Below are 19,967 nucleotides of genomic sequence, written 5' to 3' on the forward strand. Positions count from 1 at the left end.
TTGGTTTCAAACCCAGTAATTAAGTCAATGTTTGGTGCTTCAAAGGATAGCTCTTAAGTGCCCAAATTTGCCTTTTTTTTTTGCAGATTATGCAATGCTTAAACATTGATGATAAAGTTGGTAATTTTAATAGGTCATGTCATGGACATGTCAATTACAATTATTGTTTACCAAATAGGTTATTTCTTTTTGAGGATGTGAACACAATTACACAATAATGCATTACTCATTACGCATGAAATTGCTCTGCGTAATAGTGACCGCAAGGCTGCGTTTCGTGACAGATAAAGGTTTACTATTCACTGTGTGTGTGTATATTTGTGTGTCCAAGTGAGAGGGTGTTTTTGTCTGCGGGAGGTTGGCTGACTACTGCCAGTGTTGAACACCCCTCCCTCTCTCTCCCTCTCTCAAGCTGCCGCGTTATTTTCCAGCTCGGAACCTCAACCGCACGGCTCGATCGATTCGCATTGATTGTCCCTGACGAGCTGCTCCACTTTCTAGCCAATGTCAGCCCGTCTGCAATTGGGAAGGAGAGAAATGAAGGAAAATCTCTGCCGCCCTGGCGGTGTCATTTCCACACACTTCGGTTGGCCGCCTGCCAGCAGACAGGACATTCGAAAGAGGTGGAGTGGACTGTTGGTTTGAGCGAGAAGAGGAGCCGAGCGCACCGGTCATGGGCGATAACATAGCGAGTGGCGACAGAGCACGGTGTGGCCGCTCCTGCGCGCACACACCGCTTCGAGTGTGAAAAACAACCCATCGCCTAATTACCTAATTACGCACGGTCAGCCGCTGCGTAAAATAAACATGGTTACCATCAGAAACCACCAGTGACATGCCACACGAACGTGTTATCATCCTAAATTAGAACATTAAAATGTTAATGAAAGACAACATGATGTCAATTTCTAATAATTAAGTTCTACCATCAAGACAATTATGTTGTTTTGCAAATCAGACTCATTGCTACTGGAAAGGGGAATTGCAATAGCGCATCTTGCCATACTTTGGTGGGTTTAGGCGATTTTTTGAATAAGGTAATAGCCTAATAGACACTTCGCATACCCAGGCTAGGTTCACACACATGTGGATGTCCATCACTGAAAATCAAATAAGAGAAAAATATTCGTTTTTGTCCGTGCAATTATTAACCATTGGATATTTTTCCATATTGATGAATTGCACTGTAAAAGTTATTTGTAAACATGAACGTGTTAAAGGAAAGTTAAGTCTTAAAGAGGTATGACGAAATATCAACTTGCGCTCATACAGAGAGAAACAAATCATATTGTGCATACAGCCTGCACTGATGGGAGCCACAACAACCAATAAAATGCATCTCAAAGTCCCTAAATATGTAAAGCTTTAATAACAAACATGTTCTTCATTACTCCTTGAATATTCAAAGTCGAGCCCTTAAAAGCCTCGAGAAGACTAATACATCTCTATATTTAAAAGGTATTGGTGATATATTATTTGCTGTCGCCATGCTGCCGAAAATCCAGTTCGGTTTTTCCGAGAAGCTCCAAAAATCGATGAAATGTGTTTGCATGTTCTTCTCGGCGAGCGGGGATGTAGGTGGGATTGCGAGAATCGAAAAGGTTGGAGATCCCACACGCTCAGCTTCCGAGAAAGTACGTTTTACAATCATTTATTATTATATTTCCCTCTTGTTCTATACAGGCGAGGACTATATTAATTTAATTGTTTTGGTGTAAGGTTTTTTTCCTTTATTTTTTTTTACATCAAGCTCTACGGTAGGCTTGGAGACGGACGGCTTGGACAGTCGGAGCCCTCCCCTCCACTCGGAACCGCTTTGGTAGGTGCGAACAAAAAAGAGCCAGTGTTTGCAAATATGCAGATACATAGGAGGGAGGGGGGATCATACTTTGTTGAAGTCTGCTGAAAGTTGGGATGTCATCTTCCTAACGATCAAGTTAACTGGGAGAATGGGAGAATGGTTCTTCTCAAACGTGCTGGTGCAGACCATACGCTGGCACCGCAGAGACCGGGGTTTCAGGTCATTGAGTCGAGACAAAAGGTATTTTTTTGTGCCGCTTTAATGTTAGATACAATTAGGATTCGCGGGTCTCGGATGCGTGTGATGCATGCACGGTTATTGGCTTGTTATTTTTTGAATGGCCATAATAGTCATTCTGCTGTCACATTCTATCCTCATTTGTAAATTTTTTCTTCGATCATTTGGCAAAGCTCTAGAGGTTTGTAGAATTGTGGAGAGCTGTTCTTTCATTCAAAGATTTTTTTGGGGTGAATATTGAAAGTGTGAATCATCTGTTAATGACATGCGCTCAAAGAAACTTGACGCTCTCCAGAAATATTTTCCATTGAAATGATGGCAGTTTGCATTGGGTCTTGGCGTTTATGGTTGTAATCCTGTTTATGTCAGTAGATGATGAGGCGTCTCTTTACCTAGAGGTACATTTAAACGGAACTTTTATTTTCTGCTGTGTTCCCTTGAATCATCAACAAATGCTTTTGTGAAAATGCATAGCCTAATGGCTGAAAAACGAGCAAGATTTTTTTACAATTTGTTTTCGATTTAGCCTATAGCCGAGTCATCCGAAGAACAGTATGCCAGGTGTTCTCAGAGTGATTATATTGTAGAGCGAACGTGTTTGTTCTTCATTGTTCCGCATGCGACGATCAGCCAGTCTCCTGCGCGCGATGTCTCTGTGCTGTATCGCCGCTGCAAGCCTGGATTTTACGGCGACCCCCCGGTACTGCCGCAATCCGCCACCGGTAGTGGCGCTCTTATGCTGCATGTTTATGCAAATAATTAGTCACGATTTAACACAAATAATTAGTAACGATTTAACACACCATCGCATGGATATACTTTTGTCTATTTTAACTCAGGAATGGGAGAGAAAAAAAACAGAGAGGCGCAGCAGGTTGGATATTTAATTCTGGTCTTTATAAACTTCCTTGGGTCTCGTGCACAAATGTGCCTGACGGCGTGTGTGCGTGCTAGTGTGTGCCAGAGGGGGCTTGTTGGCTTGTTGTTAGATGTTAGATGTTTTGGTGTTATGATTTGATGACTGATTGATGATTGATGACAAAAATGAATATTTATTTCTTAATAGGCCTACATATTATTTTTACACTGACAGCAAATATTGACCGAAAACTATTGCAATGAAGGCCCTATTATGCCATATTGACAGTATTATCTATCCCAATTTTAATACCCAAAATAGTTTAGGCCTATCTGTTTATTTGTTAGCCTACTAGGCCCTCTCTTTTTGTAGGCTGTGGTTATTTTCCATAGGCCTAATGAAGATTTTATGAATACAGCAAATACTTTGAGGAATATTAATTCTATGTTCAACAAATCGAAATGATTCATTAGGCCTATATCATGCAAACTTCAGTATGACTTTTTACACTTGCAGATTTCAACGGTTGTTCTGTTCCGATAGTGGGTTAGTCCATTTTGTTTGTATATTCCATACAGCTCCCTTTCTCGTTGGCCTTGGGGAGCCTGTATGGTCAGACTCCTTGGGATGGTTTATTCAGCAGAGAGGGGCCAATTACCGCCGCGCGCTGACCTCCAGGGATGAAGCACGAGCCATGTCTCTAGCAGCTCCCCCCTGACGTAATCAGTGTAGACCTATATGAGCAGGGCGAGGGGGTGCTCCAGTCAAAAGTATAGTCGGAAAGTATTATTACGTTTTATAGTGGCAGTCCTATTTGTGACGCTGTTAGGAGAAGTTGAGCGCGAGGAAGAAGCTGTGGTAGAAGTTATAACCTAAGGCTACCCTTGGCATGATGGGTAATGACGTCATCGATGAAGATAACCTTTCCCCAGTAATATACGCTTTTTTGCACCAACCTGTTCCTCATTATGCGTTCATTCTTGCGTTTCTAATCACCATCATCTCAACAGTATCAGCATAATTCTATTCAGAGAGAATACTTTGGTTACAGAAACTGGGGGACTGTTGAGTGACAGAGAAGAGATGATCAGTCTAGGGTCTGGAAGAGATATCACTTGAATGGGAAAGGGGGATACTTACTCAGTTGTCCAACTGAATGCATTCAACTGAAATGTGTTTTCCTCATTTAACCCAACCCCTCTGAATCAGAGAGGTGCAGGGGGCTTCCTTAATCGACATCCAAGTACGTATTCTGTGCCCAGGGAACAGAATACTTTCTGCTCAGGGGAAGAACAACAGATTTTTACCTTGTCAGCTCGGGGATTCGATCCAGCAACCTTCTGCTTACTGGCCCAACGCTCTAACCACTAGGCTACTTGCCACCCCTGCGCAGGGGGAGCGTGTGATTGACATGGCGGAGGAGCAGAGTGAGAGTGATATTAGGAGAACGGGTGAAAACAAGAAGGAATGTGGTCAAGGGGCAGGGAGACACTGTGAATGGATATGGAGGTGGGACAGAGACTATTATAAAGTCATGGCCGTGGCATTGGAAGACGGATGGTAAAATGAGAAAGAGGCACTGAGATGGTTGGGAAAGATAGACCGTGAATGACGTGTTCACGTTTGATGGAGATGGAAAGAGTGTGAAGGATATGGGTCAGACAGAGAGAGACACTCTCGGCATAGACGGAGTGAGGCAAGGACACCAGGAAGAGAGAGAGACACACACACACACAGAGGCATAGACGTTAGTGGAGCAGGCGGGCGGCCCTGTAGCAGCAGCGAGAGAGAGCAGAGCCCTGGTCAGACTCAGAGCAGGAGAGCAAGGAGAGGAGCTGAGTTGCTGGCTCCGGTCCGCTGGCGCCACGGACCCCTGAGCTGGTGAGAATGCGGGGGCTGCGCTCCTGCCTTTGAAGCTTTACCTCCCACTAATTTTGGCCTTCCAATTTCCACACACTGCGCAGACCCCATCCTCTCTCCCTCCCCTTCCCTTTGTTTCCCTTATAAGGACTGGCCCGGCCATTTCCTCCGTTTTTCTCAGGGAGGTGCTTGTTTGTGAGTGGGGACAGGTCAGTGGGATAGTGTGTCTCTTCATAGGAGGTTAGCCATTGGGATCTTTCACCTGTACACACTCTGGATAAAGTATTGGAGTCACATCCATTTCAGTCCATTTTAATTTATGAATGAATTGGAAAAAATACCCACCCAGCAAATTGGTTGTTTTTCAATTCTTGGATTGTTCCAATGAAATGGACTCATAGAGAATAATAAGATGTCCCCCAAGAGAGACTGTCAAGCAGCATTTAACCCTCCTGTTGTGTTCGTTTCATGTGAATTCATTCTGTGTTCCCGGTCCAAAATGACCGCCCCCATTATAGCTGATTATAAATCCATCCTCCTTGACCTGAGCTCATACAACTCCTTTTTGAGTAAACAAAGCATAATGTATGGACTGTTTTCACTATAACAAATACTCAGATGAAACATTTTGTGCGATTTATCACAGACTACTTTGTGGCAAAGTTTAACAAGGACTCTCTCCTCCTCACCAGTGTCATGATCAAATACATGATCGAGAGCCTCACATACAGTATATCGTCTGGTCATTGTGCTGCCACAGAATGAATTGTGAGCAAGGCCTCAAAAAAGCTTTATGTACCAGAGCTACGAGAAAAGTTCTATATATTATTGAAACAATGTTGCGATTGTTTGTGAGAATGCTAACAGGTGTGGTTCCCGTGGGGAAAAGATTATATTGGGGAAAGGTTCTCGTGGGGGTTGCCATGGAAGCCAAGAAGGGGAGTGAGGTGTGTGTGTGTGTGTGTGTGTGTGTGTGTGTGTGTGTGTGTGTGTGTGTGTGTGTGTGTGTGTGTGTGTGTGTGTGTATGATCAAACACACATGCATGTGGGAGTCTGGGAGAGGAAGTATGTCCATCTGATGAATGGGCATGTGCCTAAACTCAATTTTATACACTAATTGTAGTCTCAGCCATTCATTTCTAATGACCGGTGAGAACACCACAGGTGTACAAAAGTTAATAAAACACCCAAAATGTAATGAAAATCATCAAAATGTATTTTGTGTGTTCAGATGCCCTGTGAACACAGCAGGAGGGTTAAAAGAGTCAACCAACTTGACCCATGCTATGCCACAGTAAGTGGTGATAACTAGTTTGATTGATAGACATGATCAATTATGTTTTGGTCACCCTACACATATGAACATTTATAATGGAGAGTCTAGAACAGTGAACTTCTGGCAAAAAAAATGATTCAAGTGTGATGGAATATCAACCAATCAGAGTCATACCTGCCATGACACTGTCCTCCATTTCTGTGCACATCCTCCATTCTTTTTTGAACACAACGTTATTGATTGTCATAGGCTATACAACCATTATATGTGAATATAGCTAATTGGACCAGAAGTAGGGCATCCACAAGGCATAATGATGAGTTCAGATTACAACATTAGCAATTTATCTTTTGCACATGTTATTTGAGGGTTGATGACGTCATGAAGTATGACAACCAACAAACTGACAGTGTTGTAAGTGGTCAACCTGTGTTTGTTTATTTTTCTAAATGGCTGTTTGTGTGTTATTTGAAAATCAAATTTTATTTGGCACATGCGCCGAATACAACAGGTGTAAACCTTACAGTGAAATGCTTACTGACAAGCCCTTAACCAACAATGCAGTTTTAAGAAAAATACCTTTAAAAAGTAAGAAATTAAAGTAACAAATAATTAAAGAGCAGCAGTAAAATAACAATAGCGAGGCTATATACAAGGGGTTAGTCAAGGTTAGTCAAGGTAATTGAGGTAATACAGTTGAAGTCAGAAGTTTACATACACCTTAGCCAAATACATTTAAACTCAGTTTTTCACAATTCCTGACATTTAATCCGAGTAAAAATTCCCTGTTTTAGGTCAGTTAGGATCACCACTTTATTTTAAGAATGTGAAATATCAGAATAATAGTTGATTTATTTCTTTCATCACATTCCCAGTGGGTCAGAAGTTTACATACACTCAATTAGTATTTGGTAGCATTGCCTTTAAATTGATTAACTTGGGTCAAATGTTTCGGGTAGCCTTCTACAAGCTTTGCACAATAAGTTGGGTGAATTTTGGCCCATTCCTCCTGACAGAGGTGGTGTAACTGAGTCAGGTTTGTAGGCCTCCTTGCTCGCACTCGCTTTTTCAGTTCTGCCCACAAATTTTCTATAGGATTGAGGTCAGTGCTTTGTGATGGCCACTCCAATACCTTGACTTTGTTGTCCTTAAGCCATTTTGCTACAACTTTGGAAGTATGCTTGGGGTCATTGTCCATTTGGAAGACCCATTTGCGACCAAGCTTTAACTTCCTGACTGATGTCTTGAGATGTTGCTTCAATATATCCACATAATTTTCCATCCTCATGATGCCATCTATTTTGTGAATTGCACCAGTCCCTCCTGCAGCAAAGCACCCCCACAACATAATGCTGCCACCCCCGTGCTTCACGGTTGGGATGGTGTTCTTCAGCTTGCAAGCCTCCCCCTTTTCCTTCAAACACAACGATGGTCATTATGGCCAAACAGTTCTATTTTTGTTTCATCAGACCAGAGGACATTTCTCCAAAAAGTACAATCTTTGTCCCCATGTGCAGTTGCAAACTGTAGTCTGGCTTTTTTATGGCGGCTTTGGAGCAGTGGCTCCTTCCTTGCTAAGCGGACTTTCAGGTTATGTCGATATACTTGTTTTACTGTGGATATAGATACTTTTGTACCTGTTTCCTCCATCATCTTCACAAGATCCTTTGCTGTTGTTCTGAGATTGATTTGCACTTTTCGCACCAAAGTACGTTCATCTCTAGGAGACAGAATGCGTCTCCTTCCTGAGCGGTATGACGGCTGTGTGGTCCCATGGTGTTTATACTTGCGTATTATTGTTTGTACAGGTGAACGTGGTACCTTCAGGCGTTTGGAAATTGCTCCTGTAACCGATGTGAAATGGCTAGTTAGTTAGCGGTGGTGCGCGCTAATAGCGTTTCAATTGGGTGACGTCACTCGCTCTGAGACCTGAAGTAGTTGTTCTCCTTGCTCGGCAAGGGCTGTGGCTTTTGTGGCGCGATGGGTAACAATGCTTCACGGGTGACTGTTGTTGATTTGTTCCAGAGGGTCCCTGGTTCAAGCCCAGGTTGGGGCGAGGAGAGGGACGGAAGCTAAACTCTTACACTCCCAAGGATGAACCAGACTTGTGGAGGTCTCCAATTCTTTTCTGAGGTCTTAGCTGATTTCTTTTCATTTTCCCATGATGTCAAGCAAAGAGGCACTGAGTTTGAAGGTAGGCCTTGAAATACATCCACAGGTACACCTCCAATTGACTCAAATGATGTCAATTAGCCTATCAGAAGCTTCTAAAGCCATGACAGAATTTTCTGGAATTTTCCAAGCTGTTTAAAGGCACAGTCAACTTAGTGTATGTAAACTTCCGGCTTCAACTGTATGCACGTACATGTAGGTAGATTTATTAAAGTGACTATTCACCTACAAAGATTTGATGAATGCCTATATACACAAGATACGCAAACTATGTCAACATCTTTTCTATAGTCAATCGAAGAGTTTTGTTCCAAAACAATATACACACACATTTTTTCATCAGAAATTATTCCACCTTCATGTGTTTGTAAAATATTAGTGTTCTCATATTTTTCATTCATGGATTTGAGTATTAAAATGGGGTTTGTTGCAAAAAACGCTATACTTCCGTTGTTTAGTTGGAATGGATTGTTGGTATCCTGAATATTTGACTGTGATATGTGGTTGTCTCACCTAGCAATTTTAAGTTGAATGGACTAACTGCATGTCACTCTGGATAAGAGCATTCGCTAAATGACAAAATGTAAATATTTGACATACAGATACAATAATACAAAAGTCATATTACTTTATTGATACATTTTGTAAAACTGGGCAAAAAATAATTGGGTTTGTCACAAATGTATCATTTGTGCAGTTCTTTATTAAAAATGTAGTTATTTGTTACATTCTACTGTGTAAAACCTAGCAATATTTCTCTGAGAGTGTGGCGGATATATAGCATTTTGCAACAGAACATGATTATTTGTCTCTCTAAAATGAATCCATCAAGTGATAGATTTCAAACAAGCACATTTGAACCCCCCCCCCCCCCCCGTGCCATGATTAGATAAAAACACACCAATCTCTTTCAGAAGTTTTTTAAACAATAAAAGCTTATTTCCCCGTATTTCTAATACTGGATATATTGCACTTTGGAATGAAACTCTTCAATTAAATAAATAAACTAATGTTTAACATTGTCACATGCCAGGAGATCCTTCAAAACATGAAGTGTGACCCTGAACACCGGTGGCACCACCACAAAATCTAAGTGAACATTTCTGTGAGTAGGAGAGAGGGATGGCAAAGTGGGGATTGTTCATGGTCTGAAGTCTTAATTCATGTGAAATGGATTTAAATTGTGTCTGCATGTAGTGTGTGGGAATTATTGTTACAAATCCCTTTGATGGAAAGAGTGAGTCTCCACAGACCAGCTCTTCTTGGTTTCCTCATGGGAAATACTATGGCTGCATTCAACCTAAACCTGAAGGGTGGGAATTAGCTCATAAATTGGTGAAATTGGAGGAGAAAACATAGCAGTGTCTTTTCTCTTCTGTCACTGTCATTTAGTGTAATTCATCTTTAGTGTAATTCATCTTTAGTGTAATTCATCTTTAGTGTAATTCATCTTTTACTGTGTTCTGAATGTTCTATTGTGTATTGCAGCTGGGGTGATGAACGTTTAGTTGTGTAAGTGGACACTTCTTCCAGGGCTATTACACTGTGATCATGAGCTGTTTAGATACATATCCTCTGAGTGAGCTGTCTCATTTTTGCAGCTTTTTTTCTCTCTCCATGAGCTGTGTTCAATCTAATAAACAGGTAACATTAAGGCATGGCAGAGTTGCTGTCCCATTTATATCAATGGAGTCGGTTGTTTACTCAGATGCTGTCTGGGTCTAACACTGAGCCTGTTATTGAAGGACCCTTCTCGCTCTCCTCTCTCCCTGTGTCAGTTTGTAGGTTGCCAGTGAAAGGATGTGGATGAGGGCTGAGGTTTAGAGCGAGAGCCAAGGCTCTAGGGCCTGCCTGTGGTTGGCTGGCCGATTCGCCCACAGCAGGGAGGCGCCACCTCACCTGGGCTCAGAGCAGACTGTGAGAACCTATCGGCTCCCCCTCCTCTGCTCGCCCCCTGTCCCCCTCCCGCCCCGACCCCCAGCCCTGCACGTACTGGACCATGTCTAGCGGAAGCCGAGACCGGACAGCCGAGGCCCTGGAGCGGAACAGCTGCACGGAGGATGTCCCTGTCATTGAGCGCAGGAACCGCAGTGGCATCATCAGTGAGCCCCTGAGTAAGAGCCTTAAGAGGTCCCGCACCCTCTCCCAGTACACAGCCGCCTGCCCCACCAACACTAATGGACACGCACACCACAATGGAGAGGCCAAGAGCCACCCGGCCAAGCCCCAGCCACCCCCACAGCCCCAGCCCACCGTCTCAGCGCTTGCGGCAGCCAAGCTGGACCGGACCCTGGAGCAGGTCTTGGAGGGACAGAACGGCCTGCTGCACTTTGCCCAGGCGGCGGAGCTGCTAAAGAGGGCTGGGATGGAGCACATGCTGCTGCCGGGGGGAATGGGGATGGGGATGGGGGGTAGCGATTCAGGCTCAGGGGCAAGCGACTTGGAGGGTTCGTCTGCTGTGGACTCTGTTGGCGGTGTTGCGGACTTCCCGTACGGTGTTGGAGGCGGCTTCCCGTTCAACCCGGGGCTGTTCATCATGACACCGGCAGGAGTGTTCCTGGCCGACAGCGCTCTGCACATGGCCGGCCTGGCCGAGTACCCGGCGCAGAGCGAGCTGGCCTCGGCCATCAACTCCGGCAAAAAGAAGCGGAAACGCTGCGGCATGTGCCCGCCCTGCCGCCGGCGGATTAACTGCGAGACGTGCAGCAGCTGCCGGAACCGCAAAACGGGCCACCAGATCTGCAAGTTCCGCAAATGTGAGGAGCTGAAAAAGAAACCGTCTGCCGCTCTGGAGGTAAGAGCACAGTGGGGGGTTAGAGATGACATAGAGTGTCATATGGGGTCATAGAGTGTCATAGAAGGGTCATAGAGGGTCATAGAAGGATCATAGAGGGGCATAGAAGGGTCATAGATGTTCATAGATTGTCATAGAGGGTCATAGAAGGGTCATAGAGGGTCATAGAAGGGTCATAGAGGTTCATAGATTGTCATATAGGTTCATAGAGTGTCATAGAAGGGTCATAGAGGGTCATAGAAGGGTCATAGAGGTTCATAGATTGTCATAGAGGTTCATAGAGTGTCATAGAAGGGTCAGGCAGGATGGGCTCCCGAGTGGCACAGCGGTCTAAGGCACTGCATCTCAGTGCTAGAGGCGTCCCTACAGACACCCTGGTTCGAGTCCAGGCTGTATCACATCTGGCTGTGATTGGGAGTCTCATAGTGCGGCGCACATAGTGCGGCGCACATAAATTGTTCTTAACTGACTTGCCTAGTAAAATACAGTACACAATAAGATGATATCTAGAACCTAAAAGGGTTCTTCGGCTGTCCCCATAGGAGCCCTTTGAATAACTATTTTTTAGTTCCAGGTAGATCTCTTTTGGTTCCAGGTGGAACCCTTTTTAGGTTCCATGTAGGACCCTTTCCACAGAGGGTTCTATAGGGAACCCAAAAGGGTTGTACCTGGAGTCAAAAGAGTGTAGGTATGGAAAGAGTGTTGGGAGTTTACCTTAACCATACACACTTACAACTCAACTTTATGCGTGGAGGTGTAGAGCGTGACACTGCTCTGAAGGGTGTGGAGCGACTTTTTGATGGGGCGAGGCTTTGAGCAGGGCAGGAGAATAACAGGTGGTGACGAGGGGGAGGGTGTGGGGGGGGGTAGACATGCCCCATGGGGTCTCTTTAATCTGTCCTCCACACGCACTGAGTAAACCCCTCTCCACACCCACCATGATACACAGCTCTTTTTTTACGCCCTCACAGAACGGGTAAATTGTGCGTTTCTCGACTGGGAGGGTCATTGCATGTTCTTTTAACAAAAATGCGTGTGTGTGTGTGTGTGTGATGTTCTGTGTGATATGTTACTAAATTAGTGTGGCCTCGCGGGTTTGTGTGTAAGGAAGAACGAGAGAGGGTGTAATGGGCTTTTTAGGATTGTAAGAGTTTCTGTAGATGTTTGACCGAGACCGTGTGTGTTGCAGTGCTTGATATTGTGGATGTGTTTGTGTGTGTATGTTTTGGATGGGTAGTATGTGTGGCAGAGCATATGTGTGTGTGTGTGTGTGTGTGTGTGTGTGTGTGTGTGTGTGTGTGTGTATGTGTGACATGGTCCATCTGGCCATGGGGTTGTCATCTGGAGCACCAGGTGTCAGTGTGGCACAGGCGCCCCCCTCTCGACCTATCTCTCTCTCTCCTGTGGCACGCCTGTTTTGGCTAAATTGCCTCCAAACTTCTCATCTGGGTCACCTCAGTGGCACTGGGCCTAAACTCAAATCAGTGTCGCCCTTTTGTGACCTCAGTTCAAGTTCATGTGGCATATCCGAGCGTGTTTTTAGGGCACCTTTGACAATTACATTCATAATGTCAGTACTGTACAATAGCTCTGATAAACATGCAATGACAAATGACATAACATCCCTGACATAACATCCCTGACATAACATCCCTGACATTACATCCCTGACATTACATCCCTGACATAACATCCCTGACATTACATCCCTGACATAACATCCCTGACATTACATCCCTGACATAACATCCCTGACATTACATCCCTGACATAACATCCCTGACATTACATCCCACGCGGATACTGTACATGTGCTATGCTAGTAAACCATCCTGCCCTGACCATAACAAGTGGGCTCTCTAACAATGTATGTTACAGTCTGCGGAATACTGTGATCCTGAACATCCCCCTGTTGCTACAGATGTACTACAATACTCACGTTCATGAGACAGTGGGGTGTCATCTGGTGTAATCTGGTCGTTGTGCTCCACACATGCAACAACTCAGATTAATCAGGGCTTGACCCGCATGCTCCCCCCCATCGTCGCTTTTGTGATCAAGACAGGATTCCACTTCAGATGTCACGTCATATGGTTTCACTGTGAACAGCTCTAACCTTACTCTGAAACGGTTCTCTTAAGCAATCAGATGCTTGTGGATGTGTGCTGGTAATAGGATTCCCTGTATGTTATTGATTGATAGTATGCTATCAATGGTCACATGGCAGAAATGACCAACAGTTGTTCACAGCATCAGATCAACAACAACTGATTGAATATGCATACTGCAACCTTTACTATGAAGTCAACGTCTGCGTTTGTTCGCCCGAAACCACAAGAGAGAATCACACAAACTAAACTCAGTTTCCCATGGATTCATGTCAGGTAGTTGTAGGATTTTATGCTGCTAATAAAATCAGATTGCTTGTTGTGTTTTTTTCCACATGCAGCGCATCGGCAGTACAGCCATAGCAGGGTGACTTGCTGTGACGTTAACAGGACAAATACGTACCCCTGTTTAGCATTTCCGTTTGGAATAGCTTAGCATGAAATTAACTGTTGACCTCTCCTTCCGGATTGGGTGAGTTGTTCTATCTTAAAAATGGTGTGCCTGATCTGAACTGGCCGTTTAGCAGGCCAATGCTGGCTAGAACTTGTTCTGTGTTAGTGCCTGCGTTGGTCCACGGTCCAGTAGGTCAGAGAGTAGACTCGCACAGTCAGTCAGTAGGTCAGACCGAGTTGTGTCATCATAGGACTGAAGGTCAAAGGTGAGAATAATGGCACAAAACATATTTTGAACAATAACACATCCGACATTTTGCCCCAGTATCCTACTTTGATCTTCCAGATTTGTGTGTTTATAATTTATTAGGGCTTGCCTGAGAGGACTGCCGTTTATGTTGTCAATGGAGGGGGTTCTTTTAGGCTTTACAGTAGATTACACTGCTTGTACTATCAACCTATATTCCCCTATTAAGTATCATCGCACTGTGGACAGTACAGATAATATTATCTAGGTTACGCTGTTTTATGTTCTGTTAACCAACCCACTCATTACTCTTGGTCACTGAGGTTAGTAAAGGTTCAGTGACACCAGGGCAGCAGCAGCACCCGGGACAAAATGGAGGGCCATGGTCATCCGGTTCGGCTCGTAAGCAGCACGCCACAGACAGTCATCTGCTGTTTGCTTCAGCTGGAGTGTAGTGGAAACAGCCCCAGAGTGTCACATCTCACACACACACAGGCTGCTGTCTAACAGGGATGCTAATGGATGGGGATCACTTAGCGAGGTGGCATAGACCGTTCGCCATAGTGCTTGTAGTGTGTGTGTGTGTTTCTCTCTCTCTCTCTCTCTCTCTCTCTCTTTCTCTTTCTCTCTCTCTATCTCTCTCTGTGTGTGTGTGTGTGTTTCTCTCTCTCTCTCTTTCTCTCTCTCTCTCTCTGTGTGTGTGTGTTTCTCTCTCTCTCTCTCTCTGTGTGTGTGTGTTTCTCTCTCTCTCTGTGTGTGTGTGTGTGTGTGTGTGTGTGTGAGTGTGAGTGAGTGTGTATTTGGTCGTAAGGATGTGTCACGGTTCAATAACTATTTTAATGCTTGGTTTGTTTTGACCTCTTCAGACGTCTGAAATCTGGGAAAAACAGGTCGTTTTTGGGTTTTGTATACATTTTCTCAGGGACCTCAGCTGCTATCAATGCTTTTGATAACATATTTATAATTCCTTTATTACAAATTTGCAACAGATTTATGACAGGTTTTAATTGTTGGTCGGCGTGTGTTAGTTGTTTGTTTTTGATGCACGTGAGTGGACGTTGGTTGAAGCTTATACAGTCTGATGTGGTCTGTGTATGTGAGAATAGAAAGAGAGGCCGACGGCTCGATGCTTTGAGGGTGTTGAAGGTTTCCCGTCGAAACCTCATGGCAGACTAAAGATGGCTGTAAAAACAGAGTTAGGGGGGAGGTAGGGCGACGAGGCCTTTGCCACCTCACACCTCGCTGGCTGAAGATGTCTGGATTTATTTTGGGAACGCTACATTTGAACAGAAATAAATGGAGCCCAGGAGAAATAGTCCTTTTCTGCAGCATGCTGCGTTTTCACAGCGGGCTCAGTCTCACTGTTGCTATTTGCTGTCTAGGTGAGGAAAGTATCGATTTTAGGTCAAAATCTGTTGTTATATTGTGCATTTATTTTAACGCTAGTGTGTTTCTGCACTATGGTCTGTTGTTTTGGATTTGTTTGTCAGGGTCACTTGGGGCCTGGGGGATTGTTTTGTTTTTTTTGTGAATGTTTGTTTGTTTGAGTGTATACATCACTGTTTGAGGAACATTCTGTTAGGGCTGTGTGTTTACCAATAACTGTGTGTCTGTGTTGGTGCGTTTCAAGCATGGTAGTCTGATGACAGATCAAGGCGACCCACTACAGGCGTTAGATGTCTGGTGACATGGCCAGTTTGAGGCATGCAGACACTGGAGCCAGAGAGTTTTCACTTGGTGTTGTGATCCCCCCCCCCCCCCTTCCCTTCCCTCGGAAACCAAACGGCAGACTGGGAGAGCAGACTGACCCAGAGACACACGGGCATGCAGACTGACAGAGAGACACACTGGCATGCAGACTGACCCAGAGACACACTGGCATGCAGACTGACGCAGAGACACACGGGCATGCAGACTGACGCAGAGACACACAGGCATGCAGACTGATGCAGACACACGGGCATGCAGACTGACGCAGAGACACACGGGCATGCAGACTGACGCAGAGACACACGGGCATGCAGACTGACGCAGAGACACACGGGCATGCAGACTGACGCAGAGACACACGGGCATGCAGACTGACGCAGAGACACACAGGCATGCAGACTGACGCAGAGACACACAGGCATGCAGCCTGACATTGAGATGCACAGATCAGTAGGCCCGTTGCCAGCCAGACACAGAAACTGCTAGGAGTAGGATAGACAGGTACGGACAGACAGACGTACTTGCAGACAGCTAAACCCACATACAGCAGTGGGGTTATTGACTCCCATAGCCTACCTACGAGAGGGGAGAGATGACATCACGGTTTAGAACTGTCCGAGGTCTCTCAGCATCAAGGGTCAGGGTGAAAGGGCTCTTGTGACAAGTGGACCTGGGGCTGTCCAGTGGGAAGTGATTGACGGGAGTCTTTAGCCTAATTCTCTGCTCTAAAGAGAACGCTCCCCTATGGGCAGGTCCTGGATCAGCTGTCCCCACCACAGTCAAACTGTGCCAGGACAAATAAGATAACAAATTAGATACTGGTGCCATTTCAGGGTATGACCTGTTCCGCTAACCAATTCTCTCTGCCTGTGTGCTGAAGGAAGGCTAGCAGGCCCCTGGGTGGGGGAAAGCATAGGCTATATGCAGCGTCCATTGAGGAAAGTAGCAGTAACATATTCATAGTTAAATCAATAAACAGAGATTAAGATGCTGGACATTGAAATGGATGCCTGGAATGGATTGTGACCTTGGGAGTCCCCTCCCCTAGGCCAGACATGACAAACAACCGTGTTTATGCAGAGTGGAGGTCACAGGTGTTGGCTCAGAGTTTTTTCCTCTTTAAATGCACTGGTTCCCGGTGAAAAGGGCCTTGAGGTTAGCATCTATGTGCCTGAGTGTCATAGGTGAAAGGTCATTAGTGAGGTGCTTATGGACCTTGCACCACTTTGACCTCCTTGCTTTTCTAGTGTCCAACGTTGATGGACTTTTGCCCTGGCAGTAAATAAATGACATTTTCAGTATTTCTCTGCCTGTGTGTTGACGTGCGAATCATTTGCGTGCTGTCTGTGTGTATGACTGACAGGCGAGCAAATTGCAACCTTCTTACTATCTGTATGGTGTGTACATCGTTTAGATTGTGTCCGAATCGTGTGCTTTCTGTGCGGCTGTGATTTGTGCCTGTGTGTGTGGAGGTGTGTGTCTACATGTTCATAGGCGTGAGTGGAGGTAGGCGTGAGTGGAGGTAGGCGTGAGTGTGTGTGAGGGACAGTGCTTGACTCGGGCAGGAGCTTCCTGGAGTCTCACATGTTCTACTGCTTCGGCTCCTGTTCCTCTTATGGAATATTCGCTCGACAGTACTGTGGAGCTCCTGCACCGAAATATGAACAACAGTACCCAAATGGAGAACCGGCACCGATTTCAGTCCAAGTCAAGCCCTGGTGAGGGAATGAGTGGGCGTGGGTGCGTAAGTGTTTGTGGCGCTACTCCTGACTGGCCCCGGGCAGTCCTAGCTAACGTGGGATTCTGTGCCGCAGTAGAGTTGTGCTTTTCGGAACGCTAGCCATGCTGCAGCTCTGGGGACTGAGCCTGAGCCCCAGTGGTCCTCTGTCTTATGACTGGCAGGCGACCACTGAACCCCTGCAGCTGCATTGCATTGGTGCCTGCCCTGCCTAGTGCAATGCAGTCAGAGCTAGAGATCCCACAGAGAGAGGAGTGAGGGAGGAACAGAGAGAGCAGTGTCACCCATGAGAGTGGTGTGGTGTGGTGGGAGAGGTCTGTGACTGCGTGGTGACTAAATAATGAATATGCCATATCGAGTTTCGTGTGGAGCCAAGGCCATTGCCCATGGCTGATGAGGGAGGAGGGTGGGGTGTGGGCCAGAAGGCCAGAGAGAGGTGAGGGAGGAGGGGATGGCTGGGGATATGTCTGTGTGGGACGCAGTGATTTCACTGATTGAGCCTGGGGGGAGGGGGGGGGGACAGAGAGAGACAGAGACAGACACAGAGAGAGACAAGACAGAGAGAGACAGAGAGAGAGACAGACACAGAGGGAGACAGAGACAGAGACAGACACAGAGAGAGACAGAGACAGACACAGAGAGGCAGAGACAGACACAGAGAGAGACAAGACAGAGAGAGACAGAGAGAGAGACAGAGACAGACACAGAGAGAGACAGAGACAGACACAGAGAGAGACAGAGACAGACACAGAGAGGCAGAGACAGACAGAGAGAGAGAGAGAGAGAGAGAGAGAGAGAGAAAGAAAGAGAGAGAGCAGAAGACAGGAGTCGGCAGATATGGAGGGTTATAGTGTCTGTAAATGTGTTTGATGTGGAGATTTGATGAGCATGTTGTTGTCTGAATCTATTCAATCATTAGTCTGGGGGAGAAAAACGTCCACAGAGAGAGAGAGAGAAAGAGAGAGCGAAAGAGAGAGAGAATACAAACTGCAGATGTTGCAGTTTAGAATGGGTCTCGGGATGTGTTGTCTTCTTCAGCCTGTATCTACTAACCCTCTCCTTCCCTCTGCTCTCTCTGTTTTTTGTTTCTCTAAGAAGGTGATGCTTCCTACAGGAGCAGCATTCCGATGGTTCCAGTAAGACTCTGACCCTCCTCCACCCTTACCCCTACCTACCCAAACCCAAAGCTCTGCGATCAAGTGCAATGCCAACTCTCGCTTGGATTGTCTCGGCACGGACACTGGCTGACAAGCAAACAAACAACAAAAATATACAAAAAAACTAAACAGAAATTATACAAAATAATCAATTGAGTAATGGATGCACCTGCTTATTCCTTGAACCAAAAATTTAACATAAAGAAAAATATCTATGGCAACTTTCATTCCCTTTTCTATGTTTCCATTTTGGTACCTTTTGTCCTTTTTCCAGCAGGTTTTTTCTGTCGCTTAGACATGGAACTGTTCATTGCCAAACAGAAATGACGGACTGAGTGTGGACAATCAACTAATTTGTGTGTTTGGTGTTAATGTTGTTCACGTGTGGAAAGATACAGTACTTGTGTAGAGAATGTACATTTACGGCTATATTTTAAAGCTAGTGGCTAATGGCAGGCACTATTGTAATTTAGCACCATTGTTCTTAAACTTAAACCCGTCTATTTCATGATTTGTTTTGTTTTAAGAATATTGTTTTGAAACGGATCAATGGTTGTCTTTTAAAAGAAAAAGGAAATATTTCAAAATGTAAAAATACTTATCGAAATGAAATAGCAACTGTTAACCCATCGGGCAGAAGTCCAGGGCACTCTTTAGCAGGGTGATGCTATCCTCCAGAGAACTGGAATCTCTCCAACCAACAAACCAACCAACCAACCAACCGTGTTTTCCACGCCTGTATTTCCAAGCTTTTTTATTTTGTGAAACTGGCAGCCTTACGTTCCTGTGGCCCAAACTAGTGTGTGTCATGAGGATCCCAACATAGAGGGCGACAGCACTAGGAGACAGCACTTCCATTTGGAATAGCACAGAGGGTGACAGCACTAGGAGACAGCACTTCCATTTGGAATAGCTTAGCTCTGGGTCTACCCATTTGAACGCACTGACACAAGATTTCTTATGTTTTATTTCCGTTTATTTTAATTTTTTTTTCATTATGTTGCTGGTAGCTACATCTTTTAAAACAACAGCGATGTTTGTATTCATTTAGAAAATTGGACTGGTTTTGTGAATAAAAACGAATGCATGTATTTGTGTCAAAATTTACAGTTCTGATGTTTGTTTACTTGTCTTTGCATGGTTTTTTTCTAAAACAATGACGGAATTTAGAAAATTCTGAAGTATGAAAATGTCCGGTAACCTTAAACATTTGTTCCCTTTTCATATCATTGGATATAATAATAAAAAAATGGATGGGGTGAGAAATACAACTCATTAAAGCAGAATCAGGAAATGGTGAGTTTCACCATGAGTCCTTGGTTTCATTCATTCATAGATAGTCAATACAGACAACAACGATAGTGTGACAAAGTAGGAACCACAATTTTGGTCAGTGTTTCCCAGGATGCCCTAATAAGGGTTGAACAGCTCAGAAAGTATAAAAACACACATTAGTTCTCCTCAGGCAAGAGCTTTGTACCTGAAGGAACTATAGTGCCTTCAGAAAGTATTCACACCCCTTGACTTTTTCCACATTTTGTTGTGTTACAGCCTGCATTTAAAATTGATTACATTTAGATTTTGTGTCACTGGCCTACACACAATACCCATAATG

The 19,967-nt window shown here is 44.8% G+C and overlaps 1 protein-coding gene across 7 annotated transcripts; it reads left to right on the top strand.

Annotated features, from left to right (window-relative positions):
- Positions 1–1,537: 1,537 nt before the first annotated feature.
- Positions 1,538–19,638, top strand: LOC115154821 (CXXC-type zinc finger protein 5). 7 transcript variants are annotated; one of them, XM_029701440.1, is made up of 4 exons: positions 1,542–1,634; positions 1,751–1,819; positions 9,984–10,999; positions 18,291–19,638. In XM_029701440.1, exons 3-4 carry the CDS (start codon positions 10,205–10,207, stop codon positions 18,333–18,335), a joined length of 840 nt encoding a protein of 279 aa, XP_029557300.1. In that variant the 5' UTR covers positions 1,542–1,634; positions 1,751–1,819; positions 9,984–10,204; the 3' UTR covers positions 18,336–19,638. The 7 variants fall into 7 exon arrangements, with proteins under 7 accessions (XP_029557301.1, XP_029557300.1, XP_029557298.1 ...); XM_029701439.1 differs by having other exon boundaries at positions 1,603–1,634; positions 1,720–1,819; XM_029701441.1 differs by lacking the exon at positions 1,751–1,819 and having other exon boundaries at positions 1,538–1,634.
- Positions 19,639–19,967: the final 329 nt, after the last annotated feature.

Source organism: Salmo trutta, chromosome 19 (assembly GCF_901001165.1).
Source record: "Salmo trutta chromosome 19, fSalTru1.1, whole genome shotgun sequence".
Lineage (NCBI taxonomy): Eukaryota > Metazoa > Chordata > Actinopteri > Salmoniformes > Salmonidae > Salmo > Salmo trutta.

Coding starts and splice junctions, on each gene's coding strand:
- LOC115154821 (XM_029701441.1), top strand. CDS start 10,205: ATGTCTAGCGGAAGCCGAGACCGGACAGCCGAGGCCCTGGAGCGGAAC. Junction 11,000..18,290: donor AACCGTCTGCCGCTCTGGAG/GTAAGAGCACAG, acceptor TGTTTCTCTAAG/AAGGTGATGCTTCCTACAGG.